Source organism: Aphelocoma coerulescens, chromosome 4 (assembly GCF_041296385.1).
Source record: "Aphelocoma coerulescens isolate FSJ_1873_10779 chromosome 4, UR_Acoe_1.0, whole genome shotgun sequence".
Classification (NCBI taxonomy): Eukaryota; Metazoa; Chordata; class Aves; order Passeriformes; family Corvidae; genus Aphelocoma; species Aphelocoma coerulescens.
The window spans coordinates 25,878,451-25,906,316 of NC_091017.1; the positions used below are offsets into that span (position 1 = coordinate 25,878,451).

General features: G+C 42.2%; 2 protein-coding genes across 6 annotated transcripts; both read right to left on the bottom strand.

Moving 5' to 3' along the window:
* On the bottom strand, nucleotides 1–27,657 carry LOC138109553 (endomucin-like). Of its 5 annotated transcripts, XR_011150563.1 has the most exons (7): nucleotides 26,160–26,286; nucleotides 25,952–26,047; nucleotides 14,683–14,707; nucleotides 13,588–13,649; nucleotides 9,124–9,221; nucleotides 8,880–8,985; nucleotides 8,545–8,735 (listed from the first exon to the last, which is right to left on the bottom strand). XR_011150563.1 is itself a non-coding variant. In XM_069013166.1 (6 exons), exons 1-5 carry the CDS (start codon nucleotides 26,161–26,163, stop codon nucleotides 2,975–2,977), a joined length of 246 nt encoding a protein of 81 aa, XP_068869267.1. In that variant the 5' UTR covers nucleotides 26,164–26,282; the 3' UTR covers nucleotides 1–1,740; nucleotides 2,971–2,974. The 5 variants fall into 5 exon arrangements, 2 of the variants coding, with proteins under 2 accessions (XP_068869267.1, XP_068869266.1); XR_011150564.1 differs by lacking the exons at nucleotides 8,545–8,735; nucleotides 8,880–8,985; nucleotides 9,124–9,221; nucleotides 26,160–26,286 and adding exons at nucleotides 1–1,740; nucleotides 2,971–3,033; nucleotides 27,591–27,657; XM_069013166.1 differs by lacking the exons at nucleotides 8,545–8,735; nucleotides 8,880–8,985; nucleotides 9,124–9,221 and adding exons at nucleotides 1–1,740; nucleotides 2,971–3,033 and having other exon boundaries at nucleotides 26,160–26,282.
* Nucleotides 15,450–17,599, bottom strand: LOC138109220 (uncharacterized). The gene has a single exon (XM_069012297.1). It carries the CDS (start codon nucleotides 17,559–17,561, stop codon nucleotides 15,450–15,452), a length of 2,112 nt encoding a protein of 703 aa, XP_068868398.1. The 5' UTR covers nucleotides 17,562–17,599.
* Nucleotides 27,658–27,866: the final 209 nt, after the last annotated feature.

Here is a 27,866-nt window from a genome sequence, read left to right on the forward strand (position 1 = left end):
TTAATAAAGATAATACATTTTAATAGGCAGTACATTTTTTTTTTCTTGACGCAACATGGTATTTTCTGAAAGTATTTTGCACAAAAACACAAACAGGTATTTCACAATCTTTCTCTGCTTTTTTCTACTGTCCTTTCACTGTACAACATACCACAAAATATCTTGGGTTTTTAATCAACATGAAAATCCACAGTGACTGCTTTTTTTTTGAAGGAAACTTCATCAATCAGGAACCAGAATAGTTGTAGATGCCAACTAGCATATTTCAGATGGCCTGACCTTTCCAAAGTAGGCATCCAAGACTCCTCTGCTCCTGAAGAACACAAGTGATCCAGGAATACCTGAATGAACCACGTAAGTTCAGCTGAAGCATGGACACTTGTTTGTTCCCCATCTTTGATCAAGCTTCATCAAAAGTCTTCCATGGTGCCACTAAGACAGAAGATTGTCAGATCCAACAAAGTGGAAGTAAGAGCAATGGCCAAGCACAGGGAAAAAAACACTTTTCAGATTTGTCTATAGACATGAACTAATAAATCTGCTCAGTCTCTTACCATAATGCTGGGCAAGTTTTAATATTTCAGAGAAGGAAATTGGAGAGAGAAGTTCCTCAAAAGTGTTGCATCAATAGGTAACAAAACTTAGATGATCATCCTGGATCGTGGTCCTACACTTAGACCAACAGTTGTCTTCTTTCAATTTTCAATTTAAAAAAAAGTAATTCTTGGAATGCTACCAGTCAGTGGATTGAGACTGAGCAGATGCTCACAGTAATATAACTTTCAAACATTTATAGTTCTAGAAAGGTAGGGTACATGCAGATAGAAGCACTACTTGATATTTTGGAACTGCCAGCTCTGTACAAATTAAGAGCTACTGTAATTAGCACTTGAAACACTCTCTAAACTTCCAGAGTTATTCAATAACCCACAGGAATCCAATGCATTACTCAGAACACAGGGACGAAGGTTCATCTGTGAAATTGCTTCCCTTGCTGATTCCCACTGTGTGCCCCAGGCTATATGGGAGTCATATTTGTAGCACACATAATGCAATTAGCCAAGGAACAGGTGAAAACCAACTATTGCCTGCTACATTACAAGGATTATATTCAGTAATTTACAGAATTTAAAAGAGCCTCAGTGCAAGGTATATTCCTCCCTTCACAGAAAACAAGCACACACTTCAGCATCTCAGCCGGGCATCCCACCCTGTAAACATTTGTGACAAGCAAAGCATGTGCTACAGTGAGGAGTCTCATGGAAAACACTGAATTAATTTTCATAGTGGCTGTTTGCCCAGTCCTGTTTCAAGGGTCAGGCCCTGTTTGTATTCTGCTACATACAATTAAAAGATCCCTAGCTACCATAAGTTCAACAAAGTATACTGACATATTCCTTCCTCTGTGTGCAGAAAACATTTTTAGTAGCTACTATGCAAACATCACCTAATTTTTACATTATCTTCACCCTTCTTCTTTTTACATTCTCTTCAACCTGTTTCCCTGCTTTTACTATATGTGAAAATAATAAATATATATGATATACCAGTAATTAAGCCATCAAAAAATTACATGTCTTTCCAGAAGGGAAAGGAGATGCTTGAGATTTAGAAGTCAAAACCTGGCCATTAACACAAGTGCCCTGATGGTAAAAAGCTTCAGCTGCTCCACATTTCCCATTGAAATGCAACTTTGGTGGGATGTTCCTGGATATCGTGATAAAACAGGCTGCTTCACATCTGAAATGACAAGAGTATCTCAGGATTATTATTCCAGGTAAGGTTGTTCAGGAACATAAGAGCAAGCTAAAATGGAAGACACAGAATAAATCCAATATGGGTTAGACAATAAGGATTAAATTCATTGTCCAGGCCATTGTCTTGCATCCACACATACTGAACCACCTCTGGGTTTTCAATAATGTAGGCAAAACTGCGTTCTGCTGCTCTAATTCAAGGAACAAAGGAGGTAATTTTGTCCTTTTTATTGGCATCAGGAAAGCTCGGTCTCTGCATGCTAGAGGAAATGAGAATAGGTCAAAACCATCAAAGATGTTCCTCACATCTCTGATCAGCCAGGTATTTCTCAGTGGAGGGTGATGGGACCCATTCTAGAGGGGCTTCATCCTACAGTGCTGGTGGGAGGCTGGGCTTTGCCAGAGCCTCTGTTGGGTCCATCCCACACATGCTGGGACACCCAGCTCCTCAGAGCATCCTTCTCCCCTACCTCCTGCTCTACCCTGGTCACATAGGACCCTTCCCACAGCTGCTTCCTTCTCCCTCAGCAAAGGACCACAGCTCTCCACAAGCGAGAGAAGCAGCTCCATGGGAAGTGGATATTGTGGTGCCTGAGAAAGCTTCATACATGAAGGACAATGCAGTGCCCACATCAAAACCTGGGTTTCAGAGGTGCTCTGATGGTCTCTGCCCTCTCACACATAAAAATAGCATCCAGCACTTGCTGTGTATGTTAACCACCAAGGATTTCAAGAGGTAATAAACTACCTCAATCAAAGTGCTGGCTTTTTTCATGAAGTGAAAAAGATTCAGATTTTTCATGGAAAAAAAAAGGAGCAAAAAATTTCTGGGTACCAAATATTTTTTTTTAATAGGTATCTGCCTTTAAAAATCTATTCTTTCTCACACAAACAGAAAGAAAATTCACTCAGGGATTTACATCCAGGAAATGCTGAACAGTTAAAGTCACATGCTCTTGCCTATATAGGTCTGTCTCTGGAGCTGGAAGCTTCTTCAGTTTGCCTGTGAATCTGGTCACGATGGTGTGCTCAAGCTGAGCTTTCTTTAAGACATTTTTCCTTGAGGCTGCTGCCAACTTAAGTCATTGCTCTTTTTGGTTTGCATTTTTAACCCTTTTTTTTAGTTATGTGGCACAATACTGAGACTAAAAAGTATTAAAGGGACTGACAATCACTAATGTTATGGGATGGAAAACAAAGGCTATGAACTTACATATTTATTGCTGAGATGTGAAGAGTTGCCGAGTTTTATTCTTCCCATGAGATGAGTGCTCTCCTAAGAAACAGAAAATATATTTGCATCAGATAAACATGGAAAGACAAAAGGACCAATGAGTCTAGCAGGAACACATCACTGACCACTGTACAAACCAGCCAGTCTCCTTGTCAGATTTACTTAATGCCAAAAATTGTTCACACGATAGATTTTTAGTACTCTTCCTAGTTTATCGATTATCTCCCCTGTGATTTGCTCAAAAATGGTGGGTTACTACCACAATGTATTTTCCAAGGTTGAAGAGGAATAAGACTTTAATTAATTTATAGCTATGATTAGAACATTGAACTATAAAAATAAGAAGATAGAACTATAAAATTAATTTTTGCCAGTAACACTGACATCAGCTCAGTTCCTCCAAAGCAGAAGGATGAATATTTAAGAACTTCACACAGTTCTCAATCCTCCTTCCCTGGAGAAGCAGAGGCACTACCAGCAGTTACAGGCAGGCAAATAAGAATCCAGATGAGGACGTGTTTACAGATGTCCCGTTTCCAAGGGCATGACTCAGGAATGGCAGTGGAATTACTTTGTGTCAGAGATTTGTACATGGAGATGAACAGGGAGTGGCATTCACAGACTGTCCAGAGCCACATGGAGATAGGCATGAGGGTGGGAAAACCCAAATGCCTCCAGGAAACTGCCTTCTGCCTCCCTGCTCACCTGCAGGAGACAATTTAATTCCTCATGCACACATGAGAGGCAAGGAAGTGATGTATTACATTCCAGGAGAAGTGAATATGTGTTAAAAAGCTACAAATGATCAAGGGCCTGGGGTTGCAAATTGTAATACAAGTTAGGATTATAGAAAAATTCACTGATTAGGCATTTAAATGATTAGCAGCCAAATTAAATAGTTGCACTCCTGAAGAGAATGGAAAAGACTTATCAATAGTTTTCCAACAGCTTTTCTTCACAGCAAAAAAGGCTCTTTAATTTAGTCCAGCTTTTTGGAGATGAGTACAAGACTTGGTATCTGCTAAAAACTGTTCAACAATAATGTGCTGGAATTGTGTTCACTTCCCAAGGGTTCAATTTTGGAAAAAAATATTTTAAAGTAATTTTGAAGTGTTGCTAAGATAGAGCTTCAGAAGTTCTGATCATGTCACATTTCAGGTAGAGAAAAGGGAATCACAGGTTTCTTCTAGGAAAAAAACTGAAACATCTTAACAAGGCATATTTTTTGTTAGATAAAAATCTTGTTTTGAAAAGCTAAAATAAAGTGAACCAGTTCAAATATTGCACAGTTTTATACTAACAAAGGAATGATATTTTCAAGAACGCTCATTTCTTTTTTAGTTCTTTTCCCCTTCTGCATGTCTCTACTTTCCTTGCTTAATATGTAGAAATAGAAGATTAAATAGAGAATGAAAGAGAGAAGTTGGCAAAACTATTTAAAAAAGAAGGCGATGGAGAAATTAATTGTGAAATATATTACCATGCAGAAGATACTCAATAGTGGTAATAAATATCAGTACTTTTCTATCAATTCCACTCTCAGCTGTTTTTTCTGCAGACAGATTCACATGGAAGCACCCCAGGAGAATAACATGTCTAAGGGCAGGCTCCAGAGTCAACGTAGCTCCCTGATTACATCCCATTTATGCCACTAGACCTTGGATCAGAGTATGAAATGGGCAAGCAGCGTTGGCTGCAGAAGGCAGAGTGTTTGAGTGGTACCTGCCCACAGCGGTAGCCAGGCCAGGGAGGGTGACTCTGCCTTTCTGCACACCCTGAGACTGCAGCACACAGACACTCACGCCCTATCCAGATTTCCTGGTGCTACACACTTTATCCCTGGAACAGTGAACAGTGTCCCCCTATAATATCAATGTCTGGTGAGGAATGGATGCAGGCAGGGATGCTCTATGTTGCTTTGCACATCCAAGAGGGCAGGAGCCTGCAAGACTTGTGAAACGAAACCAAGTTATGGCTGCTCCATGGTTGCAAATATGCCTGAAGATATTTTTGTCCTAAGGTCTGTGATCATTAGTGCCAGCCAACAATTCAGTGACGATGAGACAATGATTATACACTGGAGAAGAAGTGGTCACAGATGCTCTCTGTTCAAGAGATAAAAGGGTAATGGATGGATTTAGATACAGGGCTGCAGTATGCCCGGAGACTGCACAGAGACGTGTCCAGATCAGTTTGGGAGTTCAATGGTTCAGCAGTTTGATGTTCTGCTAAATATCCAGATGCAACTCAAAGAGCAAACCAAGAAGAACATTCAGACTAGGTGCAAGTAAGAAGACATTTATATTGATCTCAAAACAGCCTTAACTGACACAAACAGGTTCCAAGACTGAAAAAAACCCAAACTTGCCCCCAAACCATCACCCACCAAAACAAATGGGTTAAACCTTGCTTCCCAGAAAGGAAATGAAAACTAAATACTTGTGTTCAGTAGCTTGTTAGAACAGATGGCATTTTAATAGATTGAAGAAATTATTTCATACTGAAGTTTTTGGTGACTGAGAAAATAGAGGGTGCACTGGAGGTGCTCAACCAGTCCAGATAGATTACCTGGATCCTTTGAAGGCTGTCACAGAATCATAGAATTGTTAAGTTTGGAAAAGACCTTTAAGATCAAGTCCAACCATCAACCCAGCAACATCACCATGTTCACCACTAAACCATGTCCTCAAGTGCCACATCTACACATTTTTGAACACTTCCAGGAATGATGACTCTGTCACTGCCCTAGACAGCCTGTTTCAACAACATCCCTTTTTGTGAAGAATTTTTCCCTAATATCTAATCTAAACTACCTTGGTGCAACTTGAGGCCATCATTGAAAGAGAAAGGGTGCAGTTCCACAAAATATACCAACAAGAGCAAAATTGCTGCACAACATCGTCAGTGAAAAACTGGGATTTTATTTATTCTGAATTATGCATTTAGAGAAAGATGATACACAAACTCTAGTTTTGTGCAGCAGGAGATGGAAGGTATCAGGAGAAACCTGAACTGTCAGCTGCTCACTATATAGGTATTCAGCATCTTGAATAAAGGTATTGGTTGCTGTTCTGATATTCTGATCCAATTTGATGGATAGTATGGCAATAACTTTCTGATAATGGGTTGAAAATTCACTGTACATTTGTCCACCTTGAAAAGTAAGTGTGCAGCCTCAGAAAAATGGGAGATGAAGGGAACTGGAAGAAAGTATTTGGTGCATTTAAAGTGCTACCAACTGCACAGCTGCAAGTGCTACGTGACCCCCTTTACCTGTGGTCCTGCCTTGTGACACCTCTCCTGATGGAGGAGGAGTTGTGGGCTCAGATAGGTTGGCAGAGGGCAGTGAGAAGCCAACCTCACATATATCACGCACTTCTACAAAAACTGAAAGAAATGATGCACAGTTTGAGAAAGAGGCCTTAGGCAGAATATTTGGAAAATGAAGTCAGATACTGATGTGGAAGTTTTAGCTGACATGCAAAGCCTCACATTACCCCTTTTATTCTCCCTCTCATACTCCAGTGTTGCATCTGTTTGTTGATTTTTGTCTGAAATTGGATTGCAAAAACAAAGACATAGGCATCATGAGGTCTCTAACTATTACTGTCATATAACAGACAGATCTCTAGTCAAACTATCAGGTTCATTGCTGCAGGAGGCTGCAGATATCACAGCAAACCAGACAAATTTGTGGAATTAATAGCCACTGAAATCTGGGAAACACCAAGGATACAAAGTCTGATTCAGGATGTCTCCAAGCCACGGACTGCTGAAAGACTATGGTGGAGGACAGGCTATTGGAGTCCTTTCCTGTTTGTCACGCTTCCTTTCACACCTCATGTGATCCACCCTCAGTGACAGGATTTGAGGCTACATAGATCCAAGGTCCGAGCAGGTACAGCTGGCTCAGATGATGGTTTCTTAGCCTCAGTACTAAAGGAGTCAGTGCTGCAGCAACCACTACAATACAGCACAGGTCTTTCATACACACAGCCTCCATGTGGCTACCCTTTGAACACTTCTGCTAGAGCCTTGGTCACTGATCCACCCAAAGAAATTGGCAGCGTAAGCACTGGGCCTGATCCGATACACCCTGCACGCATTCTCCTCTAAAACAAGGCCGTGGTTCAAAAGGATAAAGATAAGGAAGACATAAAAGAAAAAAAAAACAACTTTTGTACTCATAAATCCTCATCCTTCAACGTACTTGTTTTGAGTTCATGGAAGGTAGACTGAGTACATGGATACTGAGGGCTGTTCCAAGCTGAAAGATAGCCAGGAAAGAAATAGTGCTGCAGTGAAAATGCAGGGTTTTATTCCTAATTAAAATTTCACTTGTGCAGTATTTGTTTTGATTTTTCCCTCACAAATATATCCATTTCTAACTATTAATGTTGCATCCTGATGCCCATGTACCTGAATAAGTAATGGGTACAATCAACTGAAATTACAGATTACAATAAGGTCAGTTTTGAAGCTCTGAAACAAACATTTCTTTGTCTCACCATTGTGGAAGGATATTGGATTAATCTCACTACAACTGGCCCTCTTCCCCTGCCCCTCCACATTTGATTCAGAATCTGAATATAGTATTCAGAATACACACACACTGCAGAACATCATGACATAAAAGAGAGTACAGACTGAGTACTATGAGTACAGAAAGCCTTTGACCTGGGTAAAGCCCTCTGACATTATTGGGAAAGCTGGAAGAAAAAGGATGTAAAAACAGTCTTTCACATAAAAAATAGGTTGTACCGCATCTCAAATTACATTGTCTGTAAGAAAGAAATTAATTGTGCTGTTATTTCACTGTAATATCTGCTGCTGAGAAATTGCTGGTAAGTGGCACTCAGGTTTGGAGCAAAGAATTAAAGCAAGCTTTCCATAAAATCTGATTGCAGAAGCCTATCTTTTATAAAAGTATAAAACTACCTCTGCAGACACAGGGGAAAAAAATGTCTGTTTTTACCACGCTGAAATAAAAGAAAGAGGGGTGTATTACAGATGCTGGAGAACAGCATTAACTGGGAACCAGTAGCTAGGTTTGATGTGGGCCAGTGGGTCCAGCACCTGCAATGTACTGCAGCTCCCCTGCCACACACTTCACCATTTCCCTGCAAACTGCTCCTCGCTATGGCTAGCACGACAGAAGGATCTGAAAAATTCACCATGGCAGAGAGAGGGTGTGTGGAAAAGTTCAGGTGAAGGACAGGAAGGCAATTGCTGCCGAATGGGCAGCAAAGAGTGGGAGGTGGCTCCCTCATGAGGAGCATCTCAGAAAACTGCAGGCTGTAAAGTCAGCAAATGCTTCACAGGGGAAAACATCACCTGACCCTCAGCAGTCTGAATCTAAGACTGCTTTAAAAACCCTTGAAAATATGCACAGCTCACAAGTCAAATTAGAAATACAGCAGGAAGCATATGCTGTTTTGACTACAGTTTGACTATGTTTTTGACTATGGTTTTGTCCAAAAGTTTCAGCTGGAAGTGTGTGCAGTCAGAACTTGGTGGTGAGAGTAAACACAAACAGAGTCCAACCACAAGCTGTAAGGAGCTAAGAAAGTTTATTCCACAGTTTCTGTGAAGAAAGAAACACAACTTCAGGCTATTATACAATACAAGGTTAAAAAAATAGAGTATCAGAAAGTGAGAAAGAAAAGGAAAGGGAGGGAGGTACTTGACATCTTTCTCTGTTGCAAGGCGAACCTTTCCTACAAAGCGGCATCTAGGTGTTCTACCTGCAGGGGGAAAAACATAAGACCCTGAAACTACATCTCAGAATAGGAAACAGAAAAAATCAGTATCATATCCTACATTAGCAGGAACACCCACTCTTACTGTTCCTAAGCATGCAGCATGCCAGCAGACTGCTCTTCACTGACCTACACTGCTTATCTTGCAAGTAATTGGAAGAGGGAAGGGAATTTCCATTGACAGAGTGTCTCATCTAGGGGGTCAGATTCTTCTGCTCCTAAAGACATCTGGATCCTAGATATAAAGAAAAAGAGGTCAAAGTCCCAATGCATGTTGAGAAACCTCATGGCCCACTATGGAACTATACCCCCTCACAGGGGTAAATTTCCCTTGGTTGGGTCCATAATGAGGTAAGCACCAAAGATTTCTTACCTTCTTAAATGTCACGGTCTGTGCTTAGATGTACTCAACATAACAGGAAACAAGGTCTGCACCAGCTCCTGATTTGTCCCATTGTTCCAAAACCACATCTGTGGTTTGATGAGTGAGGCAGAACAATTAGTCTCAGCATTTGGAGGGTTGTGGAAAGCAGTGACAAAGACAATGTCATCCCACCACATTGTTTCAGAACATCACAGGATTTTCCATGTCCAAGCCCTAGCACCACAGTGGGTTGTCTTGAGGTACATTCAGTTGAAGCAGCAGATAACAGCTCTAAGGCCATCATTCCTGTTGAACAGCAGCAGCTTTTGGAAGAGATGTGGAGCGTATGGAGAATGCAAGTTTTTCTGCTTCCTCGGTTCATGCTATCGTGCACTGCACTGCCATCTCAGAGCACCTCTAGGTATTAAACGGTCTCTTTCCCCAGCATGATTGCAATAGGTTAAAGGGGTTTCAAATGGACCAGGTTAAGTGTCTCCCAAATATCCATCTTTGCCTGGTACATTTTCTCATCTCTGTTTAGTAGCAACACTTGAATTTTCATTTTTGTCCACAATGGGTATCCTTGGAAGCCCTAATGCAGACAAGTACCACAGACCCTTCTCCAGCCTCAGGTGCCTTTCAGCAAACTCAGTGCAGAACAGGCAATACCCCTACAAGCCAAGTAAGTCATATCCTACCCTTTCACCTCAAAACAGCTCAGTCTGGTCATAAATCACGCTTTATTGGATCAGCTTATGCTTAGGTGCCAAGATTATACCCATGCCGGAAATATTATGTCACCTGCACATCCCTACAAGACTTTACATTGAATATTGAACTGGTGTGCTTCCATTAAAAGGCCTTTCATACATTTTACCTGCTCTAGAATAGTTATTCCAGGCAAGGGCCATAAAACAAAATTGTCAAGTCATTACTCAGGTATCAATACTTCTATCACGCATCATACACCTGTATGGAGTAGCCTTACCCAATTTTCTATTTACTATCCTTTCTGTAACTGAACAATTTTCATTCCTTGATGTTTTTCATCAGTCCTAAAAAGGTGATCAATACCCTTGCTGTTTCTCAGTGTAATACACAAGAACCCTTACAGAAAAAGTTAGGTCTGTTTTCAAGACAGGCAATACTTTAACCTCATGCCTGATGGTATTGATCTCTTAGTCATCAATTAAAACCCTTCATCTTATATTCTCAGGAAATATAACTGTCACTGACAAGCAAAATGTGCAGTTCTGTGGGCTATGTTGAATCTCAAATAAATATTTTTGCAGGTAGATTTTCTAGAATGCTGTATTGTAGAAGACCATTTATTCTCCCTAGGGAGAGTCACCCTAAATTTGCCTGTACAGCCAACATGAAATGGCTGCCATAAGTCCTGCATTTGTACTTTAGTGTAAAACTTCTGAGACGATTCAGCATCCTGAGCATTTTTATCCAAGACGAGTTTTCAAGTTAGATGCAAGAAGAGGCACTTATCTTGCATCAGGTGTTGCAGTTCACTGACAAACATGCATGAAAAATTTACTGAGTCTAGTTTAGTTTTCAGGTTTTTTTACTTTACATCAATTCTACACCAGTTGTGCCTTAGAGCTCAAAGCCATTAGCAATTCCATCTTTCTAAGAAGACTTATAAAAAATGAGAATATTAAAGCTCCATTTTACCTAGTGTAATACCATTAAAAACATTACATAAGTCCAGGCTTAATTGAAAACCATTCTTTTCCTGTACTCTTTTCACATTAATTGTAGGTATTTGAAATAATACTCTTGAATTCAGCTGTGTCTCTGAAAATGGAGTCTTTCCTTTTCCTTTCATTTCATATTCAGAACCTAATTTTAGAAGTCCTGAAATAGGATCCTTCAGTAGTCCATGGACTGCCACAGGTCAGCCCGTTCCAGCTCAAGGCAGATGGGATAAACAGCCCTCTGGACACATACATCTCTTTCAACTATGTGCAGCTGGCATAGTTTTTAGACAGATAAAATAAGGCAAGATTAAACTCACCATAACCTTTGATCAAGATCTATGCACAACACTGACACAGGGTCCTTCTAAGTTGCTAGCTTGAACAGTTTGTAGGTCCGTATTTGTCCTGTATATATTTTACAAAATTATATAATCTCAAAGTCTTCTGTTTGGAATAAAAAGCAAAAATGAAAAAAAACCCCCAATGTATACTTCTAATAAAGCTTAATTTGAATACATATCAAAGCAGAATTGCACTGTATATATGCTTGACCTTAGGGAGGAGCTGCCTATTGATAGTGAGAGGATGATGTAGCCCTGCCTGTAAAGTTTAGGCTGCTCTTTAGATCTTTCTTTAGATCTGCTTTTTAGGTCTTTCTACTCACAGCTCCTTGTAGTTTTGCTGGTATGTGCAGAGACAGCCACAACACACACTTTTTAAACAGCTGGACCAAGGAAAGAACACAGGCAAAGAAGTTTTATGCAGGGCAATTGTTGTCAGTAGCTGTGAGAAGGCCCATGAGTCAGACAGTTCTTGTGTCTGTACTATAAGAAATATTTGCCTTTATGCCTGAGCTTTTAACGAAGCAAGTAAATCTGATTCCAATGGGGAGGCATCCTAACATATTTGAAATACCTGTATGAGTGACAGATATTTCTGGAAGAAAGAGACCCCTCTGCCAGAGTGCTTTTAATTTAAGAAGTAAGTGGGTCTAAAAACCTGGGCAAAGCAGGACTTCAATTTCTGTGAAAGCATGTTTAATTTTGAAACATATGATGATGTAAGAATTCAAGAGAAAATGGCAGCTAGTTTAAATATGAATTGTATTAATGAGAAGAGGGCAAGAATCTTGTCTTCTAAGTGGTTATGACTCAAACCTTCTAATTATAGCATGCACAAATCATACTTCAGTATAAAGGAATATCAAGCATCCTCTGGATGGAAGATGCTCAGATAATCCGTGAGCCAGTAGCTGATTAACAAGCACCAGAGCTCATCTGGGGAAAAAAAAAGTGAGCCTGTGTCTTTTCTCGTTTACCCTGCTGTAAGCCACAAACATTTCTGCTACTGTCAATGAAGTCACTTTATTTCTGAAATGGCATGAGGGCAGAATCAATCAAAAAATGTCCATTAATTAGTTTCTAACTTAATTCAGTTTAAAAAACAAGCAAACAAACAAAAAAACCCAACAGTGGGGCAGAATTATGTGTCCTGTGGTGGAGCAGGCCCTTCCTGTGCCACTCTACCCCTAGCTCTGTGTCATGAGGCCATGGGGAGGGACCTTGCCCGACTCTGATTTGTTGCAACGGCTGCCAGAGATGCCCTGTAGGTGTTTTAGACTGCATGAAAAGTTCTGGGAGTTGCAGAGAAGGCTGGAGAGTCTAAATTGTGCCTCTCCAGCAAGCAGAGGATAGTTCAGATCAAGTGCTGTATTTCAGAGGACTTCCCAAGGATTTGGACAAAAGGAGAAAGCAGCGATTGGTCAACCTCAGAAATGTCAGTAGGAGAAACAGATGGCCAAAAAGCTTAAAGACAAAAAAAGAGCTTTATACCTAAAAAGTAGGAAGTAAGCGATGGAAAGACTTCTGCAGATGAGGGGGGACCTACATGACTGAGAAAGCATTGGGTGAAGGTGTGAAGTATCACCATGGCTAGCTCTACCATGAGAGATTTAGGGATTTTGATTGATTAGTCAGAATTTTGTTCTGCCTCAGTCTTATTTTGTGCTACTCCATTTTTTTGCAGAATTTATTACTCCATCCATCTCTTTCCTTTGAGACTTTGCTTTCTTTTGTGCATGTTATGAATAACCTTTGCTCCTTTAGGCTTTATATCACTTATTTTGTAAGAACCTGAAGCACAGGACAGAGGGATTTGCAATGAGAGTAGGATTTTGAATGCAAGGGGTGACTGAGTACAGGGCTCAGTCACTGTACACTGACTGACACCAACTCCAACAGAACCCTGATTACATACAGCACTGACTCCAAACCTTTTGATCCCTGGGATATTAGCTTAGTTGGTTGGAGCATGGTAATAACCACATCAAGGTTATGGGTTTGATCTTCATGTGGGCCATTCACTTAAATTCACCTGAGGGTCCCTTCCAGCTCAGAACATTCTGTGATTTTGATATTACCAGTCCTCAAACCTCCTTTTACAGCCAGATCTAGCTGATAAATACTGTGATCACTGTTACTCCTGAACATGCCTCGCTAGATCGCTTACCATCAATGATTTTAAAAAATATTTTCCTAAACCAGTCCTACTTCTCATTCCCAAGTACTGACAGCACACACAGAACAGCTGAACTGCAGCTCTACAGGCTCCCAGTCTGGGCATTTGCACTATAGAGGAATTGTTTGCAGCGACTTTGACCTGACAGGAAGTGAACATGGGCTTGCTATAAGAAATGACATCCCAAAAACTGCTCTTCTCTGAGCTCAGACAGGGAAACAGACATACACACAAAGGCAACACTCACCAGTCTCAGAAGAAGTTGTCTTCACAGAAAGAAGTTTGACTCCTTCTTTGTCTGACTGGGCCCTGTTGAAGTCAGAAAACATTTAAGCAGACAGACAGCACACATGTTGGTCAGCCAAACAAAACTCTAAAATGATGGTCCCAAGGAGGCAGCATCTACTCCAGTCTACACTGGCAGGCTTAAAAAAGGCTTTGCATGGGGTCATGAAGTGGAAATCTTGGTGGTGGAAAACACCATATAACAGTATCTCTGAAAATACCTTTCTCTTACAATATGTAATAAATCACGTTTAATGACTCCAGGCTTAATCTAGGACTTCACAGAGGAGATACATCTGGGGAAAAGGAGTCATACTTTTTCTGTCAATGCAAGCCCTTTAGACATATTGAATTGCAAAGAAGGACCACTTCAGATGCCCAGGGAGTCAAGGCTACCAAGTAAATCAGCAGCCCAAATGTTGCTTTTGGTCATAGAAGTGGCCACTGCCAAGCTCAATGGCCTTTAGCACGTATCTTCTAATGGATCTTTCTCAGTTTCCCTCTCCTCACACTCCTTATGCCGCTACTATTTCAACTGAGCCTACGCAAATGGTCTAGTGGAAACAAGATGGGACAGAGGAACATGATATAATGGGGACCAAAAGAAATATAAATATAAATAAGTAAATATAAAAATAACCCACAATAAAAAGGAAACACAATAAAAAGAAAGAAAACATGAACAAAAGAAGGGGAGTGGGAAAAGATGTGGGGGGAGAGGGGAAGGATCAATGGGGCAAAAAGTGGAAAAAAAAAGAAAAAGACTGGGCCAATGAGTCCTGTGGCACAGTATAAGCTGTTTATCCATTTCAAAATGACCACTTGCAAAACAGTTGAGAGTCACCACATTTCTACCCATGCTGAAACAGCTGCTTATCATGCATACAGGTCTACAATAACTGCAAGTGCAGCACTTTCAACAGGATATTTCTCTTTGGGCTGGCAACTGATTATTATGTTTAAACAGAGAAAGATGAAAGAAGATCCTATGCAAAATCTGCTACATTTACAAGTGCCCTGTGATAGATCTCAAAGCAATCAAAAGGATTCAACTTACTGTTCAGCACCGTTCTCTTGTCTCTCTGGAAGAAGAAAAAAAGTTAATACCATTTTGACTGCTGGAACTCAAACCCCAGACATTTAGACATGACTATTGCAGCTGCTGGCACAAGGCTCAGTTCTAATTTTGCAGTATTGCATTAAGTTCTGAAAGGCAGGAAAGGACTCCACTACTAGAAAAAGTAGTAAAGTAGGTGTGTTTTATTCCAGCGCTGGGACGCATGGGGGATCGCTCCTCCAAAATCATGCGTGCCTACAGCTGTTTTCAGCTCGGTATTTATTGGGTTACAAGTTCCATATTCATTATGTTTCCTAACAAACTCATACATATTCATCACCTAGCCCCGCCCAGCCTCGCTTCGTATTATAATGAACTCAAAAGTCATTTACATCCGCATTGCGCTTGCGCAGTGTTGTCTGGTGGTTGTGGTAGGGGTCTCTCGGGGGTCTTGCGACGAAGTCAGGGGAGTCTTCCTCGTCTGAACTTTTCACCTTTCTCTCCTGCGCATGCTCTTTTATACCTTTGGCCTGGGTTTAAGCTTTGGGACTGGTTTGAGCTAGTTTTGGGATGAAGCAGGATGCCTGTCTGAGACTCCCCCTGGTTTTATCAGCAGTCTCTTATCTTCTTCTTCCTGCTCTGGTATGCTGACCAAGCTAGATGCATTGTTCCTAACAACCGAATTCTTTTGCTCCCCATCCCCCTGATTCAGTCCCCCCTTTTCTAAAGAGTTAGTAAATTCTTTTACTAATACTTAAATTCTTTTTCTAATGAATTTTTTGGTAGGCATCTCTTAATGTTTTCCCGTGTGCGTTTGACAAAGTAGTTAGAACTGATAGTCTTTTTAGTACTCTATAGTTCCAAATAAGTAACGCGATAGACAGCGCGAGACAGGTGCTAACCAAGGTTAATAAGACAATTATGGGGTGACATAACGTATTTAGGATACCCGTTGCGGTAGGTGACCACCCGAAAAGTGAGTCCCACCAGTTATGACTTGCGTCTTGTCTCACTCTTTGCAAAATTCTGCTGATTTCTTGTGTGTCATAATGGACAGTGACTAAGGTCTTTTCCCCGTTTCTTTGGATTTCTTTCAAAATCTCCATGAGGTCCTGATGTTTTACTAATTGCTTTACTAATGTTAGGTCCATCCCAATAGGTGTGGGTAGCAATTTATGGTAAACGGTATAGTTAGACCTTATTAATTGATGAGATACGACTGGTGCTAAATACAAAAAATCACACCCAACAATCATGGCAAAATTACAAATACAAAAATTAGAGTGATTCCTGGCAGTTACATTTATAACATTGTCATCTATCATCATTGAAGTGCAGGTAGTTCTTAAGCACACACAGCCTTGCCCAACATATACGAGTACAGTTTTCGGTGAAGTGTCTGGGTGGATCTCAAAGTGACATATGCCTTGTTCTGTATCAAGACATATGTCTCTGGCATCAAGTGTATTACTTTCACAGATAAATCCTTGTTGTTCCCGTGTAATACAAGATTCTAAATTCACTGTTTGCCATTTTTCTCTTACCATCCGAGCCCATACTCTATGTTCAGAGGGGTAGAAAACTGTCCCTTTATGGTTTAATCCCAATGCGACAATAGGATGAATTACATAAACTGTGGCATTCCATATCGTAAGCACAAAGGCAGTAGCTATGTTAGTCATTGGGCTATAGGTGAAATTTACCAAGGTCCACCAGGATTGGAGTTTTCTTTCTAATTTAGTAGCATTGTTCCAAACAGCCTCTCGGATCTCAATAGGAAATACACCTTCATTACCCTCTCTTATGATTAAGGAAGCTGTGGACTGCATCCATAATTGAGCCTGTATGCAGCTAAAGGCTAATGAGACATTGTCCTGAGCTGTGCCAAGCGTGTTTAATATCAGTTCGTGATCCAGGTTGCTGATTTTTGCAAGGTCTGGGAGTATTTTTGAGACTTGCCACTGGCTGTTTCCTAATGCTAATAGGGAAGATTGTAGGGGCTGTTTTAATTTGGTCAGGTCACTGGTTGCCGTGGCCAGTTTATTCATCAGTATCTCTGAATCAATTCCATTTATAACTCCCAGCCCTGTTCCTAGCATGCCACTCAGGTCTCTCCGCATTCTGCTCTTGAGGGGGGTTTGCTTCTGCAGCCAGGCTGTCCACCCTTCAAGGGATGTTTGAATTAAAGGGGAGCAGGCTGGTTGGATTTCAGAAATGTTAATTTGCATTAGTAGTTCTACACGCTTAAGAGACCATTCTGGGTTAAACAGCAGTAATTGTTGGCCTGTGTTCCTTACTACATAAGGGCCAATCTCATAAACCTTTGGCTCAGATTTAAGTGGTGTGACCTGGGTTTGGATCTGATTGCCAGAGTAGGTCATAGTGGGCCTAGCCATGGCATTTATCTGGAATTTGAATGAGAGTCCATTACTGCCTTGGCCCCAAAGACAAACCACTTCAACAGTCTGTACTAATGTAAAATTATACCAACAGTCTGCTTCACTTGCGTAACTACAGATTTCACGGTGTTTGTCTGTAGAAGTAGTTGAGACACTGATTTGGGTTGCTTTTCTGTGAGTAGTCCCGTTAATCATTCGGCATCCAATCTTGATTTTTTCTCCTACAGTCCCCTGGAGCTGCCAAGTTCTTTGTTTTTCCCACTCTTGCTTTGTATACACTTGGTTTCCGTGTATGACTACAGTCAACAGGTTTAAATTTTTTAAATCAGAATATTTCCCCATGAGTCCAGTAACCCGCATAAAGGCTTGAGACCATATGTCTTCTCCCCTAGGAATAATTTCCTGGCTGATGGTTACAATTATAACTGTGAGAAAAACAATTTTCTGGGTTATACTTGCGTGCCACCCTAACATTTTCATTTTGTTCGAGTAAACTTCAATTTCAGTTCATCCCCAGGGGTCACTTTCCAAGGGGTCTCTGGAGCCTTCTTTACTCGGGTATGGTGAATCCAGGCACTCTGTTCTCTGATCTTAATCACGGTGTAAGTGGTGAGGAGCACCTGGAATGGTCCTTCCCACTGTGGTTCCAGAGTCTTTTCTGTAAGAGACTTAACATATACATAATCTCCAGGCTGAATGCCATGTACAGGACCGTCTAGGCCTCGACTTCGAGTTCCAGCCACATGTTTTCCAATTTCTCTAAGCTGTTTATCTAAAGCAATCATGTAGGTGGTTAGCGTTTCTTCCTCTGTTTGCGTAGATATTCCTTTCTGTACCCCATATGGTCTCCTATAAAGTATTTCAAAGGGACTTAGCTTCTCCTTAATCCTGGGCTTGGTCCGAATTCGTAACAATGCAAGTGGGAGAGATTGGGGCCAGGGTAGGTTAGCTTCTTGCCCTAATCTCACAATTTGCTGCTTAATCATATGGTTCATTTTCTCTACTTGGCCACTCGACTGGGGATGGTATGGAGTGTGGAGTTCCCAATCTATGCCTAAATGTCGGCTAGTTTGTTGTACCACCCTTGAAATAAAATGTGGTCCCCTATCTGAGGACATTGTGGCTGGAACTCCGAAGCGCGGTATTATTTCTTGTAGTAACACCTTGGTTACTTCTCGAGCCTTAGCGGTCCTAGTAGGAAAAGCTTCTGGCCATCCTGAAAAAGTATCTGTTAGCACTAACAAATATCGATACCCCCCTTTTCTTGGAAGTTCTGTGAAATCAATCTGCCACTGCTGTCCTGGCCCATGGCCTCTCCCAATTTGGCCTAATTTTGGTTTAGGGGTATTTTTGGGATTAGTCTGGAGGCAAAGGTTGCACTGTCGGGTTACTTGCATAACAGTTTCGTATAAGTTTCTGGCGATAATTTTCTCAATTAAGTAATTATATAAGGCATTTGTTCCCCAGTGTGTTTTCTGGTGTTCCTCTCTAACTACGGCCCATAGCAAATGAGAGGGAACAACTACTTTTTCCCCTGCAGTGATAGCCCATCCCTCTTGATTAAATGTTCCCTTTTCATCTTTAATCAATTTCTTGTCTTTTTTATTATATGTTGGCTTACCCTCTAGGGAAAGTTGTCCATCTGGGATCAAGGCCCCAGTTGTTGTTACTTCACCTTTTGCTGCTTCTTTTGCCTCTCTGTCCGCCAGTTCATTTCCTTCTTCCAATTCTGAGCTCACCTTTTGATGTGCCCTTATGTGCATGATTGCTACTTTCTCAGGTAGCTGGACTGCTTCCAACAGCCGCATTATTTCTTCTGCATGTTTGATGTTCTTTCCATGCGAATTTAACAGTCCTCTTTCTTTCCAAATGGCCCCGTGTGCGTGTACAACTCCAAACGCATACCTTGAGTCTGCATAGATGTTTATTTTCTTTCCTTTTGCCATCTCTAAGGCACGGGTTAGGGCGATTATTTCAGCCTTCTGCGCAGAGGTGTTTGTTGGCAGAGGTCCGGATTCTATCACCTCCTGGCAGGTGGTAACTGCATGCCCAGCATGTCGCTTTCCACTGATGATGTAGCTGCTCCCATCAGTAAACCAGGTCTCTGCGTTGTCTAAAGGGGTATCCTTCAGATCCGGGCGGCTGGAGTAGGTGGCTTCCATGGTCTCCAGGCAATCATGGCGTACTGGTTCTCCTTGATTTCCACTGAGAAAGGAAGCTGGATTGACAATGTTAGTTACCACTATTTCTACATCATCTTGTTCCACCATGATGGCTTGATATTTCAGGAACCTTTGTGGGGAGAGCCAGTGCCCACCTTTCACTTCCAGCACCGCAGACACCGTGTGGGATACCAGTACAGTCATTCTCTGACCCAAGGTGAACTTGCGTGCTTCTTGGATGTTTAGCACGACTGCTGCAACAGCTCTGAGGCACCCAGGCCATCCTTTGGCTGCTGCATCTAGCTGCTTAGAGAAATAAGCAACTGCCCGTCGGTATGGGCCCAGGTCCTGTGCTAGTATTCCCAGGGCGATCCCTTGCTTCTCATGGGAAAATAGAAAGAATGGCTTACTCACGTCTGGGAGTCCTAGAGCTGGAGCTGACATGAGGGCATTCTTTAGCTGGCTGAAGGCCCGCGTGGCCTCCTTTGTCCACTGGAGATCTCTGCTTTCCTTTGTAATGAGTTCATATAATGGTTTCACGAGCAGCCCGTAATTGTAAATCCACAATCTGCACCACCCCGTCATCCCCAGAAAAGTCCGTAACTCTTTCGCTGTCTGGGGCTTTGGGGTTTGGCATATCGCTTCTTTGCGATCTTGCCCCAAAGTTCGTTGCCCAGCACTGACTTCATAGCCCAGATAGATCACTTTCCGTTTCACCACCTGAGCCTTTTTCTTGGATACCCTGTACCCTTGGAGTCCCAAGAAGTTTAAGAGGCTTACCGTCCAGGCTGTGCAAGCTTCCTCTGTTCGGGTAGCTATTAGGAGATCATCCACGTACTGCAATAGCTTCCCTTCTCCTGGTGGGGCTTCCCAGGACTCTATGTCTTTTGTGAGCTGTTCTCCAAACAAGGTGGGACTGTTCTTAAATCCCTGAGGCAACACCGTCCATGTGAGCTGGGTTTTGCGTCCACTCTTAGGGCTTTCCCATTCGAATGCAAAAATTTTCTGGCTGGCTTCATGGAGAGGGAGGCAAAAGAAGGCATCCTTTAGATCTAAAACAGTAAACCAGGTTAGTTCTGGTGTTAAGCATGTTAACAGAGTGTAAGGGTTTGCCACCACAGGATAGAGATCCTCAGTTATCTTATTAACAGCCCGTAAATCCTGGACCACCCGGTAAGATCCATCGGGTTTACGGACAGGCAGGATAGGAGTATTAAAATCAGATTGGCACTCTTTTAACAATCCCAACTGTAAGAATTTTTCAATTATTGGGCCAATTCCTTCCCTGTCTTCCCTTTTAAGGGGATACTGTTTAATTCTAACTGGTTGTTTCCCTTCTTTGAGTTTGATCTGTATTGGGGTTGCATTTTTGGCTCTCCCAGGTACATCTGTGGCCCAGACTCCTGGGAACACCTGGCTTATTATCTCTTCCCTGATTTCCTCCACAGGGCCTTTGGTTGTTAATATTAGGCTCAGTATCTCTATGTACTGTTGGTCATTTACCTCCAGAATAACTTCCCCATTCCTAAAAATAATGGTTGCTTGTAATTGTTCTAATAAGTCTCTTCCCAAGAGTGCTTTTGGAGAATTGGGTAAATATAGAAACTTGTGAATACCCCATTGTTTCCCAATTTTATATTTCAATGGCTTACAAAAATAAGCTTTTTCAGATTGGCCAGTTGCTCCGTGTACCACAATATAGTCATCCTCCACAGGCATCAAAGCTTTATTTAAAACTGAATATGCTGCCCCCGTATCCACCAAAAATTCTATTTCTTTTTCCTTGTCCCCTAGCTTCATTATAACCAGTGGATCCGCTAGGGTGGAATCCCCCGGTCCTCTTCAGTCTTCTTTCACATGTGCAACCACCCTCCCCCTTCCTCGGTTTCCTCTGTTCTGGCAGTCTTCTTGTCTTCTTTCTGGGCACTCATTTTTCCAATGGCCGGACCTTCCACAAATCGCGCATTGGTCTCTACCTAGCGGGGGTGGGCCCTGTCTGGGAGGTCCTCGTCTGGGGGGTCCTTGTCTAAGTTTTCCTCTATTCCCTTCTTCTACTACTGCTACTAATCTCCTCATCCCTTGCTTGTAGCTTTCTTCTCGATTACTGAATACCCTCCAAGCTGCATCTAATAGAGTTTCTAAATTCCTCCCTTCTGGCCCCTGAAGTTTCTGTAATTTACGTCTGATATCTCCTGTGGATTGCCCTATAAACAAAGATACCAGCTGTTGTACCCCTACCTCGGTCCCAGGATCCAGCGATGTGTTACGGCGCATTGCATCCCTCAGACGATCCAGGAATTCGGATGGTGACTCGGAAGGACCCTGTCTTATTGCGTACAAAGCTGACCAGTTTAGGGTCTTGGGAATAGCCCTTTCCACCCCTTTTGCTATCCATTCTTGATAACTTTTTAATTTCTTTAATTCAGCTGTTCTATTCGGATTCCAGTGTGGTTCCTGGAGTGGGAAGTAATCTTTTACATCTAATTGTTGCGTTTTGTAATAGTCCTCTGCCAAGTCTCGAGCTGTTTTCAAAACTAACTGTCTTTCTGTCTCTGTTAGTCCACCCAATAATAATTGTATATCAGCCCAATCTGGATTATGCTGTTTAATTATAAGTCGCAAGCGCTCAGCAGTACTTGCTGGATCATTTCGGTAATTTTTGGCAATATTATACCATGCATCTAGGTCAGCAGTAGAGAAAGGTACTCTAATCAACATTGTATCCCCATCAGGTGCCACCGCCTCTCTCAGGGGTGCCATCAGTACCTGTTTCCTGGTTCGGGACGAGACAGGACTGCCCGGGGGAGAGGGGGTTGGCGCTGGTGTTCCTTCCGAGTCCGCATCCTCTTCCTGTCTCCTAAGGGGAGGCTTAAGCAAATCGGTTAATTCATCATCATCTTGTCCCTGAGCTGCTGTTTGATAGACTTTGTCTGACCTTGTGCATCTCTGGCCTATGCTGCACGACGAGCAGCAGCGCTTAATTCTTCTTTGGCCCTTTTTATTTTCTTTTTCCAGAGCTAACACCATAGGATCACTGGGGGGTTTGATTCCACAGTGTCTCTGCCATTCAGGGTGTTTTCGGAGAGAGAAAAATGCATCAGCGTAGGAAACTTCTTCCCATTTACCTTCCCGCCTCAAAAACAGCACTAGCTGAAGCAAAGTATTATAATCTAAAGTTCCGTTAGATGGCCATTTAGCTTTATTTTCTAATTTATACAGTGGCCACCACTGGGTATAATATTTTATAAGGGTTTTTTTATTTTCTGTGCCTCCAGCTCCTACTATCTCCTTCCAATGGGCTAGAATACAGCCGAGCGGGCTTGCTCTGGGGATTTCCTTACTTTGTCTGGTTCCCATCCTATTTGAGCTTACTCAAATACTGTGCCACCCCCTTCGGGTCACCTGTATCCTATGCCTTTTGCCAAGGCTGCTTGAAATCTTCCTTTTTTTTTTTTTTTTTTTTTTTCTTTTTTTTTTTTTTTTTTCTCCTTTCTCCGACTTCCACAAGATCTACACTGAACTTACACCCACACACCAAGCAGGGAGTCCTCTCTATCACTCGAGCAGATAGGACACATGAATGGAGAGAGTTTTGTCCCCTAGCATTATCTCGTTTCCACCCAAATCTTTCTTCACACTTTCTCACAATTCTTTCCCAATTTTCTTCCCGAACCTCCCAAACCTCAGGCACCAAATGCGACTTCCCACACACAATCTTTAAAATCTCAGGCTCAAAATACAAACTTTACACTGCATTAATATCCATGCAACTTGCTGCCCTCCCGTTGAAAAAGGTTCTGATACATCCACAAGAGCAAGCTATTTCTTGTACTCTTTCAAACTTTAAATTCTCTGCTGCTGGTTGTTCTCAATCAAAAGCCACTAATATTCCTGCAGAGGTTCTTCCAGTCAAGATTCCAAATTCAACGAACAAGCACTCTTCCAAACAAATGTCTCAATATCACACTCTCAAATATCACACGGCAACACGCAAGCTTCCTGTTTTACAAACGAATAAGCGACCTGATACACATCTGCACGACCGAATACACATCTGCACGACCGAATACACATCCACACCCATAAAAAGCAATCCCACAACAACCAATGTCTGCACAAACATATAAACAACATTCAAACCAGCTACTAGTAGCAAAATGTTCGTGACACTCGCTTGTAATAGTTTCAGGATCCCGCTTGTATTTTTCCAACACAGTAACAAGTTCCACCGGGACCCCCCCTTGGAATCACCCAATCCGCCCCCAGGATTGCTAGCGGCCGCTCTATTGGTCGGTGATTGCCCCTTGCCGGCCCCACCTTTTCCCTCACAGGGACTACGCTGCGCGTGGGACGTCTCCTCACGGCTTACCAGCAGCCCTGGCCACGCGTACGACTTACAGGCACCTTAAATGCAAAACATACCGTTTGTCTGCAGCTTTAGCAGGTCGTTGTCTGTCCGCTGCAGTGAGCGAGCTGAGGGGAGGAGATCCGCCAGGAAAGGCCTGGGGCGCGCATAGGATGTCCGCTCCTCAGCCGATCCTGCAGCCGGGCAGAGTCTCTCCTGCCTGGCTCGCCAAATGAAAGGCAGGAAAGGACTCCACTACTAGAAAAAGTAGTAAAGTAGGTATGTTTTATTCCAGCGCTGGGACGCATGGGGGATCGCTCCTCCAAAATCATGCGTGCCTACAGCTGTTTTCAGCTCGGTATTTATCGGGTTACAAGTTCCATATTCATTAAGTTTCCTAACAAACTCATACATATTCATCACCTAGCCCCGCCCAGCCTCGCTTCGTATTATAATGAACTCAAAAGTCATTTACATCCGCATTGCGCTTGCGCAGTGTTGTCTGGTGGTTGTGGTAGGGGTCTCTCGGGGGTCTTGTGACGAAGTCAGGGGAGTCTTCCTCGTCTGAACTTTTCACCTTTCTCTCCTGCGCATGCTCTTTTATACCTTTGGCCTGGGTTTAAGCTTTGGGACTGGTTTGAGCTAGTTTTGGGATGAAGCAGGATGCCTGTCTGAGACTCCCCCTGGTTTTATCAGCAGTCTCTTATCTTCTTCTTCCTGCTCTGGTATGCTGACCAAGCTAGATGCATTGTTCCTAACAACCGAATTCTTTTGCTCCCCATCCCCCTGATTCAGTTCATTCACACAATCAATCAGCTTGAATAGTAATTGTTATTTTTCTGGTCATCTATGGAAGTGAACTGATGCTGCTCCTACTGATGCTTCTGGAAACCAGGGAGAATGACAGAGGACTTGCCCAAGAGCACAACAGAAGCACGTTTTTTTCCCTGCAGCTCCCAAATCCCTGGGTAGCTGGCACAGAGGACATGAGCATGCGATGGTTCTTGAGTACACAACAACTGAGCTAAAAGATACGGGGTGAGGGGACTGAGGGAACAAGGGTGTTCCTGAGGCCGTACCCCCTGTGGGGTACAACCTGGCACGACATCCGAGAACAGAGTTTGTCATCCCCATCGATGAGGAACAGGTTTGTCTCCAAAATGAATCATATGCTGAATGTATTTTATGCTTACGTGCAAGTGTGGGCAGATACAAGGGGCCGGGGGTTACATCAGAGACACGGCACCAACTCCATGGCACCAAGTACAGGGCTTTCCATCTGCAGGGGAAGTGCACTGGATGGGTCTGGGCAAATCCTACAGGAAGCACCACAGGTATCTACTCTATCTTCAAAATGAATTTGCTAATACAGTGCCTGATGACATTTGCACAGAGGGGAGGCTGGTAAGGAAATGTTCTCCATCTCACATCTTTCTCTCCCGACTCTGAATATTCAGTAATTTCCTAAGTAAGGATCATACCTTCCTCTGTTTATCTGGGTCTGTTTTGCCATGTCATTGGCTAAATTGGTTGTGACACACTGTTTGTCTTGGTTTACAGTTTCAATACCCTGTTGTGATTTTGTATTTCCAAGGCCGGGTGATTTCACAGCTCTGCACAGGTCTCCTAACTCACACCAGCTCACAGGGACAGAAAAACCACAGTCTGGATTCAGATCTGGGTTTTCACTTAATGGAGATTTACACTTACCTGTGGCCTGCCTGGGCAGCCCTGAAATATTCGTCAAATGGACTCTGATGGAACTATAACCCATTATTTTAAGTATTTAATGGACAACAAAGAAAGAGATACTGACTTTAGCTGCTCTGTCAAAATGACTATTTCTGCAAATACTGTTTGCTCAGGGATTTTGTTCCCTGCACATTATACTGTAACTGGAAAATTTTACTCATGTGTCATGTGCATGTGTGTGTGTGTGTATGTATCAGGTATATCCCAAAAGAAAACATTGATATTTCTTTGCCTGTGTCTAGAAGAAAGATAAAATACATAAAGGGATTTTGTTGAACATCTTCAAATTTAGTTTTCACTGTCTATTTCTATCTGATTGATTGTGTTAGCACAGGTGTTTGTTAGCTCTTTGTAGCTGCAAAATCATGAACAAAAGGCTTTACAGCATTATATGTTCTCCAAAAATCATTTTTGCTCACTCTGCTCTTCCTACTGATTTTGAAAATGAAGTGTTAGTTTCCCACATTAGGCAAAACACTTCAAAATACAAAAGGCTTTCCCACCAGACTGCCACAACAGTGATGGTTAAGGTAATCTAAAAGAGATCTTTTAATAATGAAAAGCACATTGATTTCCCCCCCCATCCCCTGCAGAGAAAGCAAACCAAATACCTGGAGTTTTCTTCTGGCACATCTTGTACAAAGCCACCAGTGAGAAGACAGAGAGGGTAATGACTATCAGGGTGATGACAATTGGCAAGATAACATCTGCAAAAGAGGGAGAACAATTTTGGCTGCTGCCTCTGACTTACACTGCCTCTGTGTATAGGCACTTACACACACTGAGAGGCACCTCCAGCTCCATTTCACCAAACATTACCCATTTCTCTGGAGCAGGGTAACCTGCTGCTCCTGTTACTCTTCCTGCAACCACTGAGCCTCAGGCTTGGACTCTCTGGGGAGGGAAGACTGAAGCATCTTCCTTCTCCCACCCTTACCCCTTCCCTGACACTCATGCTGCCCTGTGGAACTGCTTTCACCCATTTTTCAGTAAAAGAACAAAGTTTCAGCACCTGCTCCACTGGGCCCATCCTAATTTTGAGGAAAACACTCGTCATTCAACCCCAATGCTGATGGCCTCCAAAGGTTTTGTGAGAAAGTCGTGTTCCAGAAACAAATTTTTTGAACATGCAATTTATTTTTTCCTCTTTTTCAAGGAAAAAAAAAAAAAAAAAAAAAAAAAAAAAAGAGAGAGAGAGACCTGTCTGAAATTCAGCAACTGAAGTGATTGTTTTGCTTTTAGCATTGTGCACCCAGAAAGACACCAAGGAATTACATAATTCAGTAACATTCCCCACAGCACTTACAACCTGGGATAGAAAATGCAAGATCTCCTTTTAAAATGAGGACATTTCTTTCCTTTTATTATTTCCCACCATCTGCCATTTCCTGACAGGTGTTTCCCAGCCAAGAAGCAAAAAAAAAAAAAAGAAAGAATTATGTAATGAAGAAGAGCTTTCCCAGGGAAACATATAAACCCAGCTTCTCCCTTTTTATCTTTTCTCTGGCAGCAACCGGCCACATTCAAACTTATCAGGCACTGTTCCACCTGCTGGCCTAAGCCCTGTGTCAGGGGGAGGCTGCATTCAATGGCTCTCAATGCAATTAATGTTTAATATTCATATAGATGTGTCTGTGCATCTATGGAACTAGAGGGAGACCGTTTACAGGGGGAAAACATCAAACATATTTTGCTTAGTCAGTATGCTGGGTAGGAAAGAGCAAATCTGCAGCAACACTCTTGCCCCAGAGATGCATAATATTAAAATGAAAGATTAAGTAGCATGCATCACACAGATATCAAGTGCTTAAAGGGTCTGCAGAAGACTGCCTCCTGGACCTTCCCTCCCATGACGATAGGAATAGTATATGCGTATCGTACATTCACAACAACACGCTCATATAATATGTACAACATGTATATGAGCAACTTTTTTGTATGTTCCCTTGTGTCTTCTCTCACAGGGGATGACTCTTCTTCTCTCTTTTTTCTTTTTTTTTTTTTTCAATTTTACCACTCTGAATCAGTCCTGTGCTGCTCTACAGTGAGAGTGGTATCAACTTATCAAGCTCTGTTTTTCTTTGAGAGGAGTTTTGTAACCAGCATTTAAGTGGTTTGTGATAGGGCTTAAGTCCAGTAAGGCTACAAATAAAAATGCCAGTTTAATTTGTCTGCTGTGCCAATCACTCATCAAAAGCAAAACTGACCAGCTAAAACTCAAAAGCCATACAGTTAAGTAAGAATACTCACTAGAATAGCGGATATCACTCCCTGTCTGAGTCTGGTTTCCAGAACTGCTTTTAGGATTTCCAGAAGCTAGACATGCAAAAGAAATATTGCCTTTCAGGTAAACGTGTATTGCCAGAATTCCCCAAACAACTCCCTCTGAAAGAATCACCCTCCCAAAACAACTTCTGTGTCCCCAGTTCTGGAGCTTCAGCTTGGTGCTTCACATCTATATTTCTTCTCAATAATACTTGGAAAACTTGGCAAGAGGGGTGGAAAAGTTTATCTAGCATGGCCTAG